Raw genomic sequence first — 20,546 nt, 5'->3', positions numbered from 1 at the left:
TGTTTCATACAGACTCCTCAGAGGTGACCTCTGTGTGGGATGCAGAGCAGTCTCAGACTCCACCTTGATTGGACTGCTGTATATCCACAAGTCAAGCTCCACTTATATGGGCTTGTTGGCAAGACAGATTTGTATCCCAGAGACTCCCCTTTCTGGGGAATATACTCCATCTCCACGTCAAGGAGTGTACCTTATAATCCCTTAAGTGCAACCTGGATAACTGGATGAGAAACTGAAAATACACCCCTGGGATTCCACCCGTGTCCCTGCTGGAGAGGGGCTTTGGGGCTGACTTGTCTAAACCTGGGCTAAACTCTTGGTTAGGCTTATAAGGCCCTCGGGGCCAATAGCCTAGCACCCTCCTATGATTATTTTATGCATGTAATTCAGTAATGGTAAGCACCTATTAAATGGGACATTAGCAAGGTCTGCACACAACAGGCTGTTATACTACAAAGACTGTTGTGGTTATCCATTTGTAGTATCCCTCCGAAGAAATAATGAAAGACATCGGATTTGGTAAACTTGCATACTTACTGCAATAGGTAAAGTTAGCTGGAGAACGGTTTGTTTAGAAAGCTAAGGTACAGAATAAGACACCTATGTTTACATATACAAAGAACCCTAGTAGTGTGTTTGAAGACTAAGTGACTTAAGAAATATGTAGGATACTTAACAAATATGATGTACAGCTACAAAATAATAAGGAAGAGGCCCCAAGACTGTTCAAATGAGACATGACAGGTAAATTACCAGGAAGATTAGATAAGTTGTACTTATCTTAAATTTTTTGTATTGGTCCCTTTACTGTGTTTTTTTTTCGTTTTGTTTTTTAGGCCACTGATCAAACAGAAATTAAACTCTGGAATTACTTTGGTCGTAGATAGGTATGCCTTTTCTGGCGTTGCTTTCACAAGTGCAAAGGAAGTAAGTATGAAAGACCATGAGTATTTGGAAGAGTTAAGTCACGAGTAGTGATGTCACTGACTTGAATCCTGTGAACAAAACTATCTTCACGTTCTATTTTTTTGTAAAGCACTTAATATAATGGCATGTTGTAAGAATGAAAACCTGTTAGTATTGTCATGAGTGTAATTTTTGAACATATTTCTGCATACATTTAAAGCAAAACTTCACTACCAAACAAGGTTTTGAAGTACGAAAAAAAATTTAAAACCTATTGCACTGAGTCTACCTGTAGTGCAACAGAAACTCAACGTGAAAATGAATATTTTTTTTAGCATTTTATCACAGCAGATATTTGCACACATACTTTAGAAGAATTCAGCAAAGGTACACTTAAGATGAGACATCCTGTCATAGCAATTTTCAGTCTGGAAAATATAGTTAAATGACTGGTTTCTTTATCACTAGCAGACATAAGCAAAAGTCATCACTGCTTATCTGTTTGAAAAGTGGAATAACATTGACCTCAATAAAATGAGAGCCTTACCTGTACACGTTTTATTCTTGCAAGGGAAAGTGGCACATATTCCCATGTCATGCCTAAACTTTCTCAGAGCAATTTGGCACACGTCAAGTCTCTGTGTGAATACAAGCCTTCATAGACAAAAAAATTATGTGCTTATCTTGGAGAAGTAATCTGTTATTCTGAAATTATATTGTGTTACTTTTAAACTTTTTAAACATGATTTATAAGACACAATAGAAATACATATAACTAGCTTCAATTTTGAAATGCATTTCACTGATTCATTTATTCTGAATGTCCTCCCTGCGTTTGTGGGTTTCCTCCCACATTACAAACACATGCGTCTGGAACGTTTGTCACTGGGCCTCTGCTGAAAATTGGCTCATTACAAGTCGGACTTTTCAGGTAAACAAATTATAAAATAAAAATAAAATAGAATAAATTTCGTAACACTACACTAAAATGCTATTCTGCTAGTGCTTGTCAGCAGCTGGGTACTAAAAAGACTTTGGCCGAAATTTACTTCAGCAAATAGTGTATATAAAAAAATAAACGGACTTCTATGCACTTGGTGGGCAGACAGCTGTCAGTTACAGTATACTTCCTCTTATCTGGTCTTGCTTTAACTGTCCATCAAATTTGTGTTGTAGACATAGCAACAGACGGAGAAGAGCACTTCTGTGTCCTTCGGGTACTTCAGTATGTCTCAGCTTATTTTAATATTAAAATGTTAAATATTGAAACAAAAACAGGCTTGCAGTTTTTATTTTGCATGTTGCAAGTTCGTTTTTGTTTTAGTATTTTAACCTTTTAAAATTAAAAAGATATCTTTGGGGTTGATGTTGTAGACTTAACTACCAATGTCTATAAGAAGGTAACACCACACGCATTCTGTAAGATGATTACATGATGTATTTAATTTTGTTGACAGGTGGATTGTGTAACTGGCTGTTAACACCGAAAGTGTGATGAGACCTTGGGACACAGGTGGACAGTAGTCTCTGCTTTGATAATCACATCGCCACAGTAGTCAGGAAATCCTTCTACATGGCACATCATCACAAAAGGTTTCTCATACAGGAAAAAAGGTTATTGTTCCCCTCTACTCATCACTCATTAGACCCATTATAGAGTACAACGCCCCTTTTGGTATGTACCTCACAAGACATCTACAGCAACTGGAAAGAACACAGAAATACCTCACAAAGAGGATTACTGGCCTCAAACAGATGCCCTACGGAGACGGTCTCAAAAAAACTCCAGCTTTACTCTTGTTGCAAGTCGCCTACTCAGAGGCGAACTCTGCCTAACATACAAAGCTATGTCAAACCCAGAGCTGTTGGACATGCTCCACGTAAAGAAATCCCAATCCCTCCGAGCTACACGCTCTAGGGACCTAAACCTTGTCACCACAATAAACATTCTGGAAGGATAGATTCCTATCTCAGAGACTTCCCATACTCTGGAACAAACTACCTGTCTATATCAAACAAAGCTCCTCATTAGCACTCTTCAAGAAAAATCTTGATTGGATGGGAGATGGGAAATTCACCCTGGGGATCACTTCTGTGGCTCTGCTTGACAGGGGCACAGGAACTTTTCTTGGGTGGCAAAAGCCAGTGTACCGTTTGGCTAGGCTTATATAGGCCCTAGGGCCAATAGCCTAGTACCTACCTATGAACTTATTGAGTAGAAGAAAAAATTTCAGTAGGTGGCACGTGCTTAATTAGTCTAATATTCTTGTAATACAACATTTAACATCGCTAATATACTTAGTTATATTACCATAGCCTCATTATCTAAATCACTTGGTAGTTATAAAGTACTGCATACGTTATACTGTCTCTTTGTAGATGTCATAAAGTATTTGCTAGTATTATACAGTGTAATCTTTTCAGGAATGCAAATAGTTGTAAGTTGGTATAGATGCCAGGACATTTCTGATGTGGATGCCTGTGAATCCTAGACATTCATGCCTGTGGTTGTCAGTTGGACTTGTGTAACTTTTAGACCCTCCCTCATCTTTCACTGTTAGTGACACTGACTCATTCTACACCAAACGATTAGCATTTCACTTGGACTAACATTGACTTGCAGAAAATATTTTTTACATGCCATAGTTCTCATCTATCCCTGATCTTGCAGAACGTTGCCTTTTTTCCCCCTCACATTTTGCCCTGTATCCATTAACATTTTTGATTTTCTGGTGAAACACTCAGAATTAGTCAGAAATTAATGCCAGCTTTCTTTTAATGGTATGGATATTTTAAGGCTGTGGAGAAAATGCTCAAACTCCAGAGAAATACGAATGGAAATCCAAACCCTAAACAGAAAGCTTTAGGAATGAAGTATGTGGGCAGATTTGTCAAAACAATAAATTACCATAATGTCGAATCGCATAACAGCGAGACGACATTGCTGAAAATTTAAATGGGCGAACTTCCAGAACAGCATATTTAGCCTCCGGGACATTAATCACTTGGCCATCAATAAATAAAACACAAACCAAAACAAATTAAACCCACTAAAGTGGGAGGATGCTCCCTCCATCACTCCAACTAAATATACCAACTCTGAGATTGCAGTACAGTGGAGAAAAGAGCAAAGTGCGCCATGGTGGCCAAGTGGTTAATTTCCCGGATACACCATTCCAGGAGCTCATTTAAATTTTTGGTGACATTGTCTCACTGTTTTGCAAGTTGACGTTATGGTAATTCGTTATTTTGAAGAGAATCCATGTAGACAGCAGTGTTAGTGGAGGTTGCAATGGGTGATGGAAAACAGCGTTTAGTTCTTCTGCCATTATCTTGGAGGACTTGTATCGATTTTAAAATTGTTTGTAGCATCTTGGTGTGTGTTTTTTTTCTTTTTTTTGGGGGGGTGCAGTAATATTAAGCTGGTCAGTTTTGTAAATACACTGCAGATTTCTCATTTGCTGGTTGGATCACCCAATTTGAAATGTGGAAAACTCTGCTTTGGCAGTCCCATAACATTTAACTTGTGTTGCTTGGTCACTTATGAAGAGAGAATTTCAGATTAGAAAGGACACATAGGGGCTTTTGCAAAACTGTTTTTACTTGAAGATATTGGACCCAAAGAAGCTTGTGGTGCAGAATTATTCTAAAAGTGGTTAAACATTAGACATCCGCCACCTACCGATCGATTTGGGGCAGCATGTTCAAGAAGGAAGTCTGCTGCCAAGATCAAAGGGGCACAGAAGAAGCTGATGGTAGTAGCAGGCTTGCAACAAGACAGCTACTCTCAAGCATTGATTTGACAAAGTCTAAAGCTTGAACACTTGTCAGTCAGCTTTTACTCACTTCTCAACTTTTGTTAATTCTTGACGTTCAGTTATGGGTGATAACCTTGTCTGTTCAATGGTAAGATAAGATTAAGACTGACATCCTGCACTTTTTGTATTTGGTTTGTGTGATTCTGTCTTCCTTCACCTGTGTGCATGGTTGAGCAGTTGTACAGTGTGCACTGTTCTTGGATTGTCTGATGATGTAAATCTTTCAGCTGTTAATGTGTCCTGCAGTGAAATTGCACATTACATTTGTTCAAAACTGCACAAACTGCGGAAAGGAATATGTTTTGCTTGGACAAACTAGAAGCAGCAGAAACTGATGCAAATGTTAGACTACGTGAAGGTCCAGAAAAGCTATTCAGATGATGAAAAGGGACATAAGGCACACTGCTTCCCTTTGAAGCATTGAAGCACCATTAGTGGAGCATTGGAGGAAAGACACCATGCCCTATATATACACAGTATATGTGGTACTACCATAATATCTTCACACTGTGTTCATTATAGAAAGGTTTTCAACAAATAAAAATGACTGAATCTGATGTCAAGTTTCATGGGAACCAAGGACTCTCAAGCTCATCCCTTACCCGTGGTGCGCCTATCTCAATTACCTCTCATCTCGTTTGCTGCTTTGCAAGTTAGATGTGGTTCCATTTTCTCTCGAGCCAGACAAGTGAAAATTTTCCTATACTTTATTCATTTTAACTGTTTTTTTCATAAACAAACCCTTACCCTTCTATTTTTGTTGTACAAAAGTATCCTTTTATTGTTAGTATCAGTTTTCCTTTAATGTTGTGTATCTTACCTTTTAGTTTCCCCTACACATTGTGTAGTTCTTGAATATCATTGTTGATTTTCCTCCTTTCCTTTAAAAAAAAAATAATAATAAAAACTTTAATCCTTCCTTCTTAGTTAATCTCTCCCGACTTCATTTTTGAGTGCATGTCTGGTTTGTGGTGCGTGGTATTTTTAGCATGGCAGATGACCAAGACCTGGCAGGTTTCAAGCACTGTGAGAAGTGTGGTCACAAAGATGTTCTTCCTGTTTCACTGTTGCAGTCATTAGATCTGGGTTAACCGCTTGCAGGTAGCCCTCAGTCGGCCTGATTAACAGTGTCTTGGGTCCTGCGTTGGTTGCTGTTCCTTCTTCCATGACGTCAGGAGTATAAAACATGCAGCCGACGCCATTACACCAGTCTTTCTTGCCGTGCGGTGCCCGAAGCAGAAGCAGTTAGCAAGTGCTGGTCGGCCGACTCCTGGAATTTTCGTTTTCAAGTTTCAGAACCGAAGTCATCAACTAAAAGCAAAGTACCCCGTTGGGGAAACGTTTTCTTGCTCTTAACAGATGTCAGAAAAAGTAAATAATTGCATTACTTGTGGAAAGCAAATACCTCAAAGATTTTCTTCCGTACTGTATTTCTTTCCTAGGCTCAGACCACGATGTACCTCGCTGTCGGTTTTGTACTTTATTTAAACCACGAACTGTCTGTCGTCTGTATATTTACGCTTCTAAATATTTTGGTGCTCTGTTCAGTTATCCTGATATGTCTTCAGTCAGCTATCCGACTACCGACATTCTGAAAAAACGCAGAGATAAAGACAGACAGGCAGCCAAGGTCCAAAGCTGCCGACGATGCTTCTCCTAAGCCAGTCGCCAGTACTCGGTGAGGTGCTTTCTCAGCCCGTGATACCCACTACTTCTGATTTGCAGGCCTCTACTGAGACCCATTCGGAATCTGGTATGCTTCGAGATGCTTCAACTCTGGAACCTGCGGATGTCTCTACCTTGGATGGGTCCGGAGCCGCTGTGCAGGCACTGGCTTCTGAGGATGTATTCAGGCCTACGGACTTGCGTATTAAACCGACGCCATCTTCTTCTTCAAGGCCTAAATCTCGAACCATGCCTAAAAAACTAATGCCCAGACAGCATGGTCAGGCCTCTATGCCTAAAAACAGATAAGAATGACTGAAGACCTTATTACTTTAATCAGGGGAAGCCAGCCTTTCCCCTCTAAGAGACCTAGGACTGCGTTTGTTTATGAAACTTCCGACCAGGATTCTGAATTTTCTGTTTCCTCTGATGACCAGGTTTTACCCTTATCTACCTATGAGGATTCTGACACTGAGGACTCCATTCCTTCTGCTTCCCCCCAGAGGATTTCTCTTTTGGTGAAACCTTGCATACTCTCAGGGAGCATTTTCGTTGAGAAAGTCAGGATTTCTCTGACTCTAAAAAGAGGCTTAGGGATTTTTTGCTCCTGTCCCAGCACAGCCCTTTAGCCATACCTCCTGTATCAGACATTGTTGATGATGCATTTGCAGAATCTTGCTTGGCCTCTGACTCTCTCCTGCTCCCAGGAAACCTGATAGATATTACAGGGTCCCTGACTCTCTCTCAAGTTCCTTTTCAAAAATCCTACTGCGGATCCTGAGACCATTTCACAGGGGCATAAGGGCATTAAAGCTACTACTGCCAAAAATCCTACCCCCCCCCCCCGATGGAGACCCCAAGGCGCTGGATAGATGGGGTAAGAAGGTATACACTTCTGCAGCTTTGGCAATTAGGGCCTTAAACTGTCAGTTTCATATGTTGAAGTATCAGCAGCATATTACTGGATTGCTTAAACAGAAAATGATGTTTCCTGATTGTGCTGAAAATAAAGATTTACAGGATTTATTGCATTCAGCTGAACAGGTTGTAAAACATACTTTGCAATGTGTTTTTTACTCGAGGCATCTTGCAGGGCTGCGGTAACTGGGTCTGTACTTAGAAGGCATGCTTCGCTAAAGGAGCAATCCCTACCAGATCATGTTAAAGCAAAATTACTGGATGCTCCCCTAAACCAGGACCGCCTGTTTGGCAACAAGGCAGAAGTAGTTATTAAAAAGATGGAAGAAAAAGCTAAATCTATGCAAACTGTTAAAGATTTTTTACAAGTACAACCTCCAAGATTTAGTAGGCATTGGTCTTCCAAGAATTGATCCTTTCCTGCTTCTTCCAGACCTTCTCAGTCCAAACCCAAATCCAGCAGAGCTCCCAGGCTGCAGGCCCAGGGTACGTACAGGACTAAGCAGTGGAGGGCCTCCACTTCCAAATCTGGGAGTAATAAGACTCCCCCCTATGGTAAGCTGCCTCAATGACTTCCTTTTACAGTTTCCAAGCACTTATCAACTGACTGCCCCTTTGGGGGAAAAGATTGCTCTTCATGCAAAGAACTGGAAACTCATTACCCAGGGCAAATGGGTTTTAAATATAGTGTCCCAGGGATACAGATTTCACTTCCACACATTGCCAACACCAAGCGGGTGGCCAGACCTACCCCCAAATCAGTGGGCAGAGGCCCCAAAACAAGTACTTTTTCTTTTAAGCATGGGGAGCTATTCAATTGGTACCAGAAGAGAAAAAGGGCCGAGGTTTCTACTCAAGACTTTTCCTGGTACCCAGAAAAGACAGTACATGGCTTCCTATCCTGGACCTGTCTACTCTAAACACCTTTTTGGAGATTCCAAAATTTAAGATGCTGAACTCTTCACCAGTTGCTTCCTATGCTAGGCAAAGGTGCCTGGTTGGCAACACTGGATTTAAAAGAAGCATACCAGCACACCCCAGTCAGGGAATCTTACAGAAGATACCTACGCTTCAAAGCAGGCTACACACACTATCAGTTCTCTCCACTGCTCTTTTGCTTATCTACTGCATCCAGGGTTTTCACAAAGTGCTTAGCTCCAGTTATTGCACTTTGCAGGCAAAGAAATATTCAAATATATCCATACCTGGACGATTGTCTAATTCAGGCAGAAAGCCAGGACATACTTTTGAATCATCTGGCCTTTGTACAAAGGGTTCTAACTTGTATGGGGTACACCATAAACTAAAAGAAATCACACCTGGTACCCTGTCAACAAATTATATTCCTGGGAGCAAGCTTGAATACAACTTCCCAGATGGTTTCCTCACGCCAGAGAAACAAATTCATTTGACAACCTACTTCAAGCAAGTGGCTACAAAAACCCTGCTATCTGCTAGACAAATACTGCAAGCCTTGGGGTTCATGGCCTCAAGCATTCTTCTAATTCCATATGCAAGATTGCATATGAGGAAACTACAGTGTTATCTAAAACGCCTATGGTGTCCGCATTCTCAGGATCTAGAAGCAATGATTCCTATCATACCTTGCCTATGCCTAGAGTTCCTTTGGTGGGCAGAGACCTGCCACCAAAACAAGGGACTACCTTTCACACCACCCCCTGCCGCCCAAACCCTAACAGATGCATCAGACTATGCATGGGGAGGCTCACCTGGCAGGGATGTGCATTCAGGGCAAATGGAACCCAAGTCAAATGCACCTGTATATCAATCAAAAAGAAATGTTAGCTGTACAGAATGCTCTGACAGCCTTCAACGACCACATTTTTCCAGGACAACTAAAGGTAAAGACTGACAACACTGTTCATAGGTAGGTACTAGGCTATCTGCCTGAGGGCATTTATAAGCCTAGCCAGAGTGTGTCAGCTTTCGCCGCCTCATTGATTAACTGAGCCTCTGTCAAGAAGAGCTAATGAAGTGATCCCAGAGGTGTATTTTCTGTTACCCATCCACTCGTCAAGGTTTCTCTTGAGTGTTAGTGAAGGGGCTCTGTCTAATGTAGTTTGGAATTTTGTTCCAAAGCATGGGGAGTCTCTGTGACAGGAATCTGTCCCTCCAGCATGTTCTATTTATTGTTGTGGCAAGGTTTAGCTCACTAGAGCGAGTGGCTCGCAGTGACTTGGATTTCTTTAGGTGGAACATATCTATCGATTCTGAGTTGGACATGGCTTTTTAAGTCAGGCAGAGATCACCTCGGAGTAAGTGATATGCCACTGAGTACAGCTGGATTTTTTCCAGTCGGGCTGCACAGGGCATATGTTTGAGACCAGTAATCCTCTTGGTGAGGTACTTTTGTGATCTTTCCAGCTGTTGAGAAGTGTCTTGTGAGGTACATCCCAGGGGCATTGTACTCTATGATGTGTCTGATGAGTGACGTGTAGAGGGGCACTATAATCTCTTTATTTCTAGATGCGAACCCTTTAGTAATTAGATGGGCTACATAGAAGGATTTCCTAACTACTTTGGCAATATGATTGTCAAAGGAGAGATTACTATCTACCTGGGTCCCCAGATCTCTTATTACCTCTTCTGTATTAAGGGGGCTGCCACCTATATGGCAATTCATGGGCGTTTTGTTTTTCCCAAACGGAATAACTATGCATGTTTTGGCATTTAGCTTGAGACCATGACTTTGACACCAGGTGTCTGTCTCGGGCCCTTTTGGAGAATGTCCGTGTCAGCCAGAGAGTCAATTATGGCTCCCAGTTTGCAGTCATCTGTGAACTTGGTTAGCCATAGTCCTCCTGTGTTTGCCTGTACTTCTGAGAAGTATATGCTGAACAGTAGGGGTCCCAGGACTGAGCCTTGTGGGACACCACATGTGACTGGTTTTAGTCGGACCTGGAGCCCACTATTCTTACCGTGTGAGTTTGGTCTGTAAGCCAGTTGCCAACCCATCTTGTGACGTAGGGGTTTATGTTCATGCTGGTGAGTTTCTGTATTTCCCGAGTGGGGAATGGTGTCAAAGGCTGTGGCGAGGTCAAGGTAGGCTGTGTGAACTACCTTCCCCTCTTCTATGGCCTTGGTGACTGTCTCGAAGAAGTCAACCAGGTTTAGTAAGCATGATCTGCCCTTAAAGCCGAACTGGGTCGGTTCAAGTGTTTGGAGGATCCCAATGTCTTTGTTAATGAGTTCCATGATGATGCGCTCCATAGTACATAAACAAGTAGGGGGGTACACACATTCTTACCCCCTCTGCAGACTAGCCATGGCATTGTGGAACACAGCCTTGAGCTACCAAATGCACCTACAAGCTCAATTCCTGCCAGGAAAATTAAATACACTGGCAGACAGACTAAGCAGAAACCTCATGGACCCACACAAGTGGAAACTGGAACCAAGGATTTTCAACATGTTGGCAAGCAAATGGGGGATCCCAGATATAGACCTGTTTGCCTCTCCCCAGAACTTCCAATTGGACAAATTTTGCACAAGGACTCCCCACAAACAAGCCTGGACAGTGGATGCTCTGTCCTTCAGCTGGAAAAACCTATCCGTCTATGCCTTCCCCCATCTGCCTCTGCTCTCCAAAGTACTACTAGAAACCAAACAGGGCAAACCAAGGATGATTTTGATTGCTCCAGACTGGCCATGCCAACACTTGTACCCCCTCCTGCGCAGTGTGTCACTGTTATCCCCATGGCACCTGCCTCAGACTACTTCCCTGTTGTCTCAGCAGGAGAACCAGATTCTGCACCCTCTGCTTCTAACACTGAACCTAGCAGCCTGGCTAATTACCTAATCTCTCCTGTACCATCCCTCCGTAAACCTGTGATGGATATCATTTTAGAGGTAAGGAGGCCTAGTACTAAAAAATCGTATGCTAAAAAATGGAAAAGATTTTGTGCCTGGAACCAATCTCAAGGGATGAGCACAGCAGCGCCCAATTTACCTCAGATTTTACAATACTTAACTGAGATGCTTCACAAGGGCTTGTCTTTTTCCTCCTCCAAAATTTACGCCTCAGCCATTTCAGCTCATTATAACACAGAACCTCCCCTATTCTCTCATCCACTGCTCAAACAGTTCCTCAGAGGGGCAAAAGATTTGAGACTACCCAAGAGAACTCCAATCCCAGTCTGGGACCTTAACTTTGTTTTGGAGAAACTCACTCTACCTTCTTTCGAGCCAGCTGCTACTGCAGACTTAAAATTTATTTTGTGGAAAACAGCTTTCCTTTTAGCAATCATTTCAGCAAGAAGTGTATCTGAATTACAGGCCCTTATGGCAGTGGAGCCTTTCATCTTTCATGCGGACAGGGTGTTCCTCGGAACCAATCCATCCTTCATGCCCAAGGTGGTATCCAGTGTGGCTCTTGATTAGTCCATTCATTTGCCTACCTTCTTTCCCAATCCACAGAACAAAGGGGAAAGGATACTGCATTCCTTAGATGTGCATAGACAACTTACATTCTACTTGGACAGGACTAAACCTCAAAGGAAATCTGAAAAATGGCTGGTGGCATTTGCTGCAGGGGCAGAGGGGAAGGCTATTTCAAAGCAAACCATTTCTAAATGGATAGGCCATTGCATTCATTTCTGCTATAAACACCATGGAAAAACTATCCCACAGGGGATCAGACCTCACTCCACCAGTGCTGCATCTACATCTACAGCCTTTCTCAGAGTAGTCCCTACCAGGGACATCCTAGAAGCTGCTACCTGGAGTTCTGTACATACTTTCACCAAGCATTATCATTTGCCAATTTTCTCTAAATCCAGAGCTGGCTTTGCCACTGTAGTCTTGCAGGGCCTTATAGCTGGTCCTAATCCTATCTAAATTCCTCCTCCCACCCATAGCTTTGGGCATCTACCCAAATGTAATGACTGCAGCAGTGAAACACGAAAAACCTAGTACAGTTGTGTACACTTACCATAAATGTAGATGTTGGAGTGTATTCACTGTTGCAGTCCTTGTTACCCTCCCTCCAGCCCCCTAACTTATTTTGGCTATTCCTCTTCTTTCCTTTTCTATACTTAAAAGCTTTTTGGTATATTTGCTTTTTTGTTGGAGGTATATCATTGTATTTGTATATTTAATTGCTTCCCATTAGGGGTGCACCTGTCATCTGGGGCAAGAAAAACTGATGTAATGGCGTCGGCTGCATGTTTTATATCTCTGACGTCATCGAATAAGGGACAGCAACTGATGCAGGACCCAAGATTTTGTTAATCAGGCCGACTGAGGGCTACTTGCAAGCAGGTATCCCAAATGTAATGACTGCAACTGTGAATACACTCTAACATCTACATTTATAGTAAGTGTACACAACTGTACTTTCTGTTCTTTATGTATTGTTTGGGCTCCCTCCATCTTCAGGAGGACTGCTCCATCTAACATTCTTCAGTTACAGAGCTGTGATGGAGAGAAAAAATGGATACTGAAAGGCCTGCTTCCCTCCTCTTTTGGGGAGGCCATATCTGGAACGACTTTTCAAAAGGAAAGTCTAAAAGTTAATCGGACCTTCCTAGTCCTTCTCCAAAGTTTCAGAAAAGGTAATGAAGAGAAGTTCTTTGGTTCCGACTTCTCCATCGGTTCCGAGCTCGAAGAAGGCAGAAGTTTCAGTTCCATCTTCTCCTTTGGAACCCATTTACCAAATTGTGTAAATCTTTGGCTCTGACTACTTCCTCAGTACAGAGAGTAATTTACTTCCTAGTGTTTGGACCCAGCCTTGTCTTTGGTGCCAGAGGGTCATGAAAAAAGGCATGTTTAAGTGTAGAGTTCCTCAGAATGGTCACCTCACTTTCAAGATTAGTCTTCTACTGCATCTTTCCTTCCAAGCTCCGGGTACTCTGCATCAATCGATCCTTTTGCAGACAGGCTCCCTTCTCCCTTTTTGGAGAGACCCAGGTCACAGTATTCTAGAAGCCTTACTGATGACGACATGGAAAGTTTGGTGAGGAAAATCCTCTGGGTGCAAGGTGCGACAGCGGCCACCTCAGTTCCTACACACATTGGATAGGGTATCTAGTCTTCAACTCCCCCTCCTTTACTTTCTCCTCTAACTTTCATTGAAGCTTCAGAGATTTTAGTTCCAGGCAATCCAGTGCTGACTGCATCAGATCCGAAGATATCTTTACCTCTGGAACTGATGATTACTCTGAGTTCCTTGGTTCATTTGGAACCACTGACCTCTCGGAGCCGTATATGTCCTGTCTGTTATGAGGTGCTTGAGTTAACTCCTATTTTTTCTGAGCCTTCTGCACATCACAGCTTTGGCATGGATTAGCTGTGTTTCAGCTTCTTTCTCTGGAGGTATTTTCTCGAGGTGTGAGACACTGGCTCTGAGGTCCGTCCTTTCCTTCCCTGGTTGGATCTGCTTTCAAGGCTACAGAGATACCAATATCTATAGCAGCTAATCGGCTCCTTCCATGTCTGAACAGCCAACTGTCACATTTACGTTTAGAACTTTAACATTTGCCTCCATCAGGACAGTGTGTACCAAAGCTTCAGGTTTCCTTGCAGGGTGCCGCCTCTTTTTCCAGTACCTCTCCAGACCACCCCACTGAGGAGGTCTCTGGGAAGAAGTACAAGACGAAGCACTTGAATTCTCTGGAAGAATTCATCACAGAAGACTGATTTCAATGAGGGCAAAGGATCCGCCATGGTCACTTCCTGATGTCTCATTTTGAGACATCCAAAAAATCCTTAAGCAGAGAGGTGATTAGAAGTGCAGCGATCCATTATCCTAGGAATCCATGTACCTGCAGGCTTTTGTTACCCTACCACTTCCTGGGTAACTGCTCACCAGTGAGTTCATTGAGTTGATCTCTCAGCAGGCATGGAAAGTCCATGATTCCATTGAGGCAATCCCCCGAAGACCAGAGAAAATTGTCACTGCCCATGAGGAATAACCCATTCTGGACAAAATGTTGGCCTGTGAGATACCATGGTCATTGTGGCAGCCACAAAAAAGGAACTAGCAGAGGAAAGTTCTCTACCCTCCCAACAAGGACTCATGGACAATGGATAGATTTGGGAAATTAGTTCATGCATCAACTACCTTTGCCTTATGGTCCTTGAACTACTTGGCAAATTTCACCAGACTGCAGAGGGAGTTGATTAAAAAACTTTCAGATACCTTCTTAGGAGCAATTATCCATAGAGGTTCAGGAGTCTGTTACCTCTCAGCTGGCCCCCCTGAATTTCATTTCTAACTCTTCCATGAGGCTCACTTCACAGGTAATCGAAGGAATGACCAGAGCAGTGGGTTCAGGCGTTGCCGTAAGGAGGTATGCTTGGATCCGCTTATGTGATTTTTCAGAGCCCTTTAAGTCTTTGTCAGTGCTGCTTTTGATGGCACAACTTTGTTTGGCTCAAGTTAAAGACTGATTAACCAAGTATGAGAAAGATGGGAAAGCCCATTCTGCTGTGGGTGTATGTTTTTCGACTCCTCAAAGATTCCTTTTCTAGGAATTAATTCAGCAATGGGAAAGTGTGGTTCAGGAAACCCCAAGGGTCTTCTCAAGATGCATGTGGTGGTAGATGTTCTTGGTGTGTCACTGTTGCAGTCATCACATTTTGGTTATCTGCCTGCCGATGGTCCTCAGCCAGCCTGAATACCAGAGTCTTAGGATTTCTGCATCGGATGCTGTCACTTCTTCCATGACGTCAGGTCGTCATGGGTATAAAACTTGCAGCTGACGCCATTACATCAGTCTTTCTTGCTGTGTGGTGCCCGAAGCAGAAGTGGTTTGCAAGTGCCATTTGGCCAACTCCTGAAATTTTTGTTTGAGTTTCAGATCTGCAGTTTTCAAAAAGATATGTATCCTATTGGGGATCCTTTTTTCCTGCTCTAACCGATGTCAGAAAAAATTAACAATTGTCTTGCCTGTGGAAAGCAAATGCCTCAGAGATTTTCATTCTTACTGCGTCACCTGTTTAGGCCCAGACCACGATGTCCCTTGCTGTCTTTTTTGTGCCTTGTTCAACGCCCAAACTATTCGTCGGGCTATTTTTTAGCTAAATACTTTCATTCTTGATCTCCATACTCCAAAATGGCTTTGTTAAGCCATCCATCTACCGATCTTCAGAGACAGACTGCATAGGTCCAAGACTGCTGACGATGCTTCCGTTAAGCTAGTCACCAATCTGCCGGTACACAGGTGGTTTCGCAGCCCCTGATACCCGCTACTACAGATTTGCAGGCCTCTACTGGGACCCATTCGGAGTCTGGTATGCCATGAGATGCTTCTTAGACTATGGAACCTGCAGATGTCTCTACCTTGGATGGGTCCAGAGCCTCTGTGCAGGCACCGGCTTCTGAGGGTGTATTCAGGCCTACTGATTTTCATATTAAACCGATGACTGTTTCAAGCTAAGAATACCGAATTCCTCAGGCCTAAAGCTTGTACTACGCCTAGAAAACTGATGACCAAATCGCATTCTTAGGCCCATATGCCTCAAACAAATGATTAGAATGGCTGAAGACCTTATTACCTTAATTAGGGGAAGCCAGCCTTCCCCCTCTAAGAGACCTAATACTGATTTTCTTTCTGATTCTTCTGATCAGGAATCTGATATCTCTGTTCCTTCTGACTACCAGGACTTACCCTTATCTACTTATGAGGATTCTGATGCAGAGGATTCCATTCTCTCTGCTTCCCCATCAGAAGATTTTTCTTTTGGTGAAACCTTGCATACCCTTAGGGAGCATTTCCTCTGGGAAAGCCAGGGCTATTCTCAGTCCAGAAAGAGACTTAGGGAATTTTTAAACCTGCCACAACATTGGCCTCTAGCTATCCCTCCTGTTTTGGAGATTGTAGATTTGTTTTTTTGGAATCCAGCCTTACCCCAGACACTTTGCCTCCAGCTCCCAGGAAACCTGACAGGTACTACAGAGTACCTGACTATCACAAATTTCTCTTCAAGAATCCTATTGTGAATCCAGAGACCATTTCCCAAGGACCAAAAGACATTAAGGCTACTACTGCTAAAAATCCCTACCCCTTCTGATAGGGATGCTAGGGCTTTAGACAGATGCATATGGGGTAAGAAGGTATGCAGTTCTGCTACTCTGGCCACTAGGGCTTTAAATTGCCAGTTTCATATGTTAAAGTATCAGCAGCATATTATGAGACTAATTAAACAGAAAATATGATGATTCCTGACTGTGCTGAGCACAAAGATTTACAAGAATTGATGCATTCTACTGACCAATTTGGTAAACGTACTTTGCAATGTGGTTTTGATGCTTTAGAAGCATCTTGCAGGGCTGCTGTCACAGAGTTTGTACTTAGAAGGCATGCTTGGCTTAAGGAACAAAACTTGCCAGATCATGTTGAAGCTAAATTACTGGATGCACCCTTAAACCAAGAGCGCCTTTTTGGCAACAAAGCAGAAGTCCTTAAAAGGATGGAGGAAAAAGCTAAATCTATGCAAACTGTAAAAGATTTCTTACAAGTACAGCCAGCGAGATTCAGTAAGCATTGGCCTTCAAAGAACTGGTCCTTTCCAGTCCCTTCCAGGCCTTCACAGTCCAAACCCAGGAGCAGCAGACCACCAAGACTTCAGTCTCAGGCTATGCACAGATCTAAGCAGTGGGGTGCTCCCATTTTCAAAGCAGGGAGTAGTAAGCCACCCTCCTATGGAAAAATGGCACAATGATTTAATTCTTTAATTCCTTCAAGCATTGCTCAGCTACTTGCTCCCTTAGGAGGAAAGCTCGCCCTGCATGCAAAAAATTGAGAATCCATTACCCAAGGCAAATGGGTTTTAAACAGTTTCCCTAGGATACAGATTCCACTTCCACGCACTCCCAACCCCAAGTGGATGGTCAGATCTCCCCCCAAACCAGTGGGCGGAGGTCCAAAAACAAGTGCTCTCGCTTCTCAGTATCAGGGCTTTTCAACCTGTCCCAGCAGAACAAAGGGGACAAGGTTTTTTTATTCAAGACTGTTCCTGGTGCCCAGAAAAGAAAACTCCTGGCTTCCTATCCTGGACCTGTCTATTCTCAACACCTTTCTAGTAGTTTCAAAATTCAAAATACTAACTCTTTAACAGCTTCTTCCTTTGCTAGCCAAGGATGCCTGGCTGGCAACCCTAGACTTAAAAGAAGCTTACCTGCACATCCCAATAAAGGAATGTTGCAGGAAATACCTACGCTTCAGGGCAGGCTTCATGCACCATCAGTTTTCTGCACTTCCTTTGGCTTATCTACTGCGCCCAGGGTATTCACAAAGTGCCTAGCTCCAGCCATTGCATTTTGCAGGCAGAGAAATATTCAGATTTACCCATATTTGGACGATTGCCTGATTCAGGCAGAGTGTCAGGACTTGCTATTACAGCACTTGGCATTTTGTAAAGAGACCTCTGACTTCACTGGGGTACACCATCAACAAGAAGAAATCACACCTATTACCCTGACAACTGATTGTATTCCTGGGAACATGCTTGAACACATCTTCCCAGATGGCATTCCTCACTCCAGAAAAACAAGTCTGACAACCTACTTCAACCTACTGGCCACAAAAACCCAGCTATCTGCAAGGAAAATCCTGAAAGCCCTGGAGTTCATTGCCTCTTGCAGTTAAATTACATATGCAAGACTGCATATATGGAAACTTCAGTGGTATCTAAAAAGTCTATGGTGCCAACATTCTTAGGACCTGGAAACGATTCCAATCATTCCTTGTCTAAGGGCAGAGTTCCTTTTGTGGGCAGAGACCTGCAACCACAACAGTGGACTCCCTTTTACACTACCCCTGCTGCCCAAGCCCTAACAGACGCATCAGACTATGCATGGGGGGCTCACATGGCAGGGCAGTGCATTCAGGGCAAATGGAATCCAATGCAAATGCACCTGCATATCGATCAAAAAGAAATGTTAGCTGTACAGAATGCTCCGACAGCCTTCAAAGACCTTATTCTTCCAGGACAACTATTGGTAAAGACAGACAACACAACAGTTATGTGGTACTTATGTTACAAGTAGGGGGGACCCATTCCTACCCACTCTGCAGACTTGCTATGGCTCTGTGGAACACAGCCTTGAGCTACCAAGTGAACCTACAAGCTCAATTCCTACCAAACTAAATTCACTGGCAGACTACTTAAGCAGAAATCTCATGGACCCACATGAATGGAAACTGGAACCCAAAATATTCAAGCTCTTGAGGAACAAATGGGGGACACCAGAGGTAGATATGTTTGCCTCCCCTCAGAACTACCAACTGACAAATACTGCACCAGAACTCCGCACAGTTAAGCTTCGAAAGTGGACGCCCTGTCCTTTACCTGGGAAAGCCTCTCCGTTTATGCCTTTCCCCCTCTGCCTCCTCTCGAAGGTTCTACTAAAGATCAAACAGGACAAGCCAAGAACAATACTGATTGCACCAGACTGGCCACGCCAGCATTGGTACCATTTTTTGCACAGTCTGACAGTGCTACAACCATGGCACCTGCCTCAGACCGCTTCCCTGCTCTCCCAGCAGGTGGGCCAGATTCTGCACCCTCTGCTTCAAACCCTGAACCTTGCAGCCTGGCTAATCCCCTGAGCACACCTCTAGCAACCCTCAGTAAGCAAGTGCTGGATGTCATTCTTGAGGCAAGGAGGCCTTGTACTAGAAAATCCTGTTCAGAAAAGTGGAAAAGATACTGTTCCTGGAGCCAGTATCTGGATGGGCACAACAGTGCCCAGCTTACCTCATATTCTAGATTATTTAACAGAAATGCTCCACAAGGGCTTATTTTTTTCTTCTATTAAGATTCATGCCTCAGCCATATTAGCACATTATAATACTGATCCACCCCTCTTCTCTCATCCCCTGCTAAAGCAATTCCTTAGAGGGGCCAAAAATTTAAGACCCCCCAGGAGACCTCTCCAGCCTGGGACCTTAACTTTGTATTGGAAAAACTCACTCTTCCCCCCTTTGAACCAGCTGCTACAGTAGAGATGAAATTCTTTTCTTGAAAAACAGCTTTACTTCTAGCCAACACTTCAGCAAGAAGAGTCTCTGAACTGCAGGCCCTTATGGCAGTGGAACCCTTCATCATCTTCCATGTGGACAGGGTTTCCCTCAGGACTAATCCATCCTTTACGCCCAAGGTGGTGTTTAGTGTGGCTCTAAACCAGTCCATTCATTTGCCTACTTTTTTCCCTAATCCTCAGAATAAAGGGGAATGGATACTGCATTCTCTGGATTTGCACAGACCGCTTAGATTCTATTTGGACAGGACTAAGCCTCTCAGAAAATCTGACCAGCTGCTAGTTAGCTTTGCTGCAGGGACAGAGGGGAAGGCCATTTCAAAGCAAACCATTTCCAAATGGATAGCACATTGCATCCATTTTTGCTACAAACACCATGGAAAACCTACCCCACAGGGGATAAGAACACATTTCACCACGGCTGCATCTACCTCTCCTGCATTTCACAGAGTAGTCCCTACCATGGGCATCCTGGAAGCTGCAACCTGGAACTCTATACCTACTTTCACCAAACATTATCACCTGCTTATCTTTTCTAAATCCAGAGCTGGATTTGCCACAGCAGTTTTACAGGGCCTAATTGCTAGCCCTAATGCTCTTTAACTACCTCCACCCTTCCTTAGCTTTGGGAATCAACCCAAATGTGATGACTGCAACAGTGAAACATGAAGAACATAGTACAGTTGTGTACACTTACCATAAATGTAGATGTTTGTGTTCACTGTTGCAGTCCTGGTTACCCTCCCTCCAGCCCCCTGACTTATCTTGACTTTTACCTATCCTTCTTGTTTGGCATATGTTATATCATATGCATTTGCTTTTTGCTGGGGGTGTTTCATACCATATAATTCCTTCCTATTGTGGGGGCACCTGACATCTGGGGCCAGAAAAACTGATGTAATGGTGTCAGCTGCATGTTTTATACCCCTGATGACCTGACGTCATGGAAGAAGTGACAGCATCCGATGCAGAAATCCTAAGACTCTGGTATTCAGGCCGGCTGATGTCTACCTGTAGGCAGATAACCCAAATGTGATGACTGAAACAGTGAATACACTCGAATATCTACATTTATGGTAAGTGTACACAACTGTACTTTCCCCCGGGGGCAGAGGGGGAGGGGACTCTAATGGTAGATGCCTTCGTGGCAGAGGTGGCACACAAAACCAAGGGTACAGAGATTCCTTCTTTGGTAAACCCTTTCAGCACTCTCTGAAAGGAGGCCCAATTGTCTT

At 43.3% G+C, this 20,546-nt stretch overlaps 1 protein-coding gene across 2 annotated transcripts in view; it reads left to right on the top strand.

Annotated features, from left to right (window-relative positions):
- DTYMK (deoxythymidylate kinase) overlaps nucleotides 1-20,546 on the top strand; it is a 324,262-nt gene that overhangs the window by 132,906 nt on the left and 170,810 nt on the right. For both annotated transcript variants that reach the window (XM_044069607.1, XM_044069606.1), the window contains exon 3: nucleotides 837-927. In XM_044069607.1, the coding sequence (XP_043925542.1) occupies nucleotides 837-927 (91 nt within the window). The remainder of the gene's footprint in view (nucleotides 1-836; nucleotides 928-20,546) is intronic.

This window comes from Protopterus annectens, chromosome 4.part0 (assembly GCF_019279795.1).
Source record: "Protopterus annectens isolate FY-2018-M chromosome 4.part0, PAN1.0, whole genome shotgun sequence".
In the NCBI taxonomy this organism is placed as follows: Eukaryota; Metazoa; Chordata; order Ceratodontiformes; family Protopteridae; genus Protopterus; species Protopterus annectens.
The sequence above is the reverse complement of the archived record's forward strand: the minus strand, read 5'-3'. Positions and strand labels throughout refer to the sequence as shown.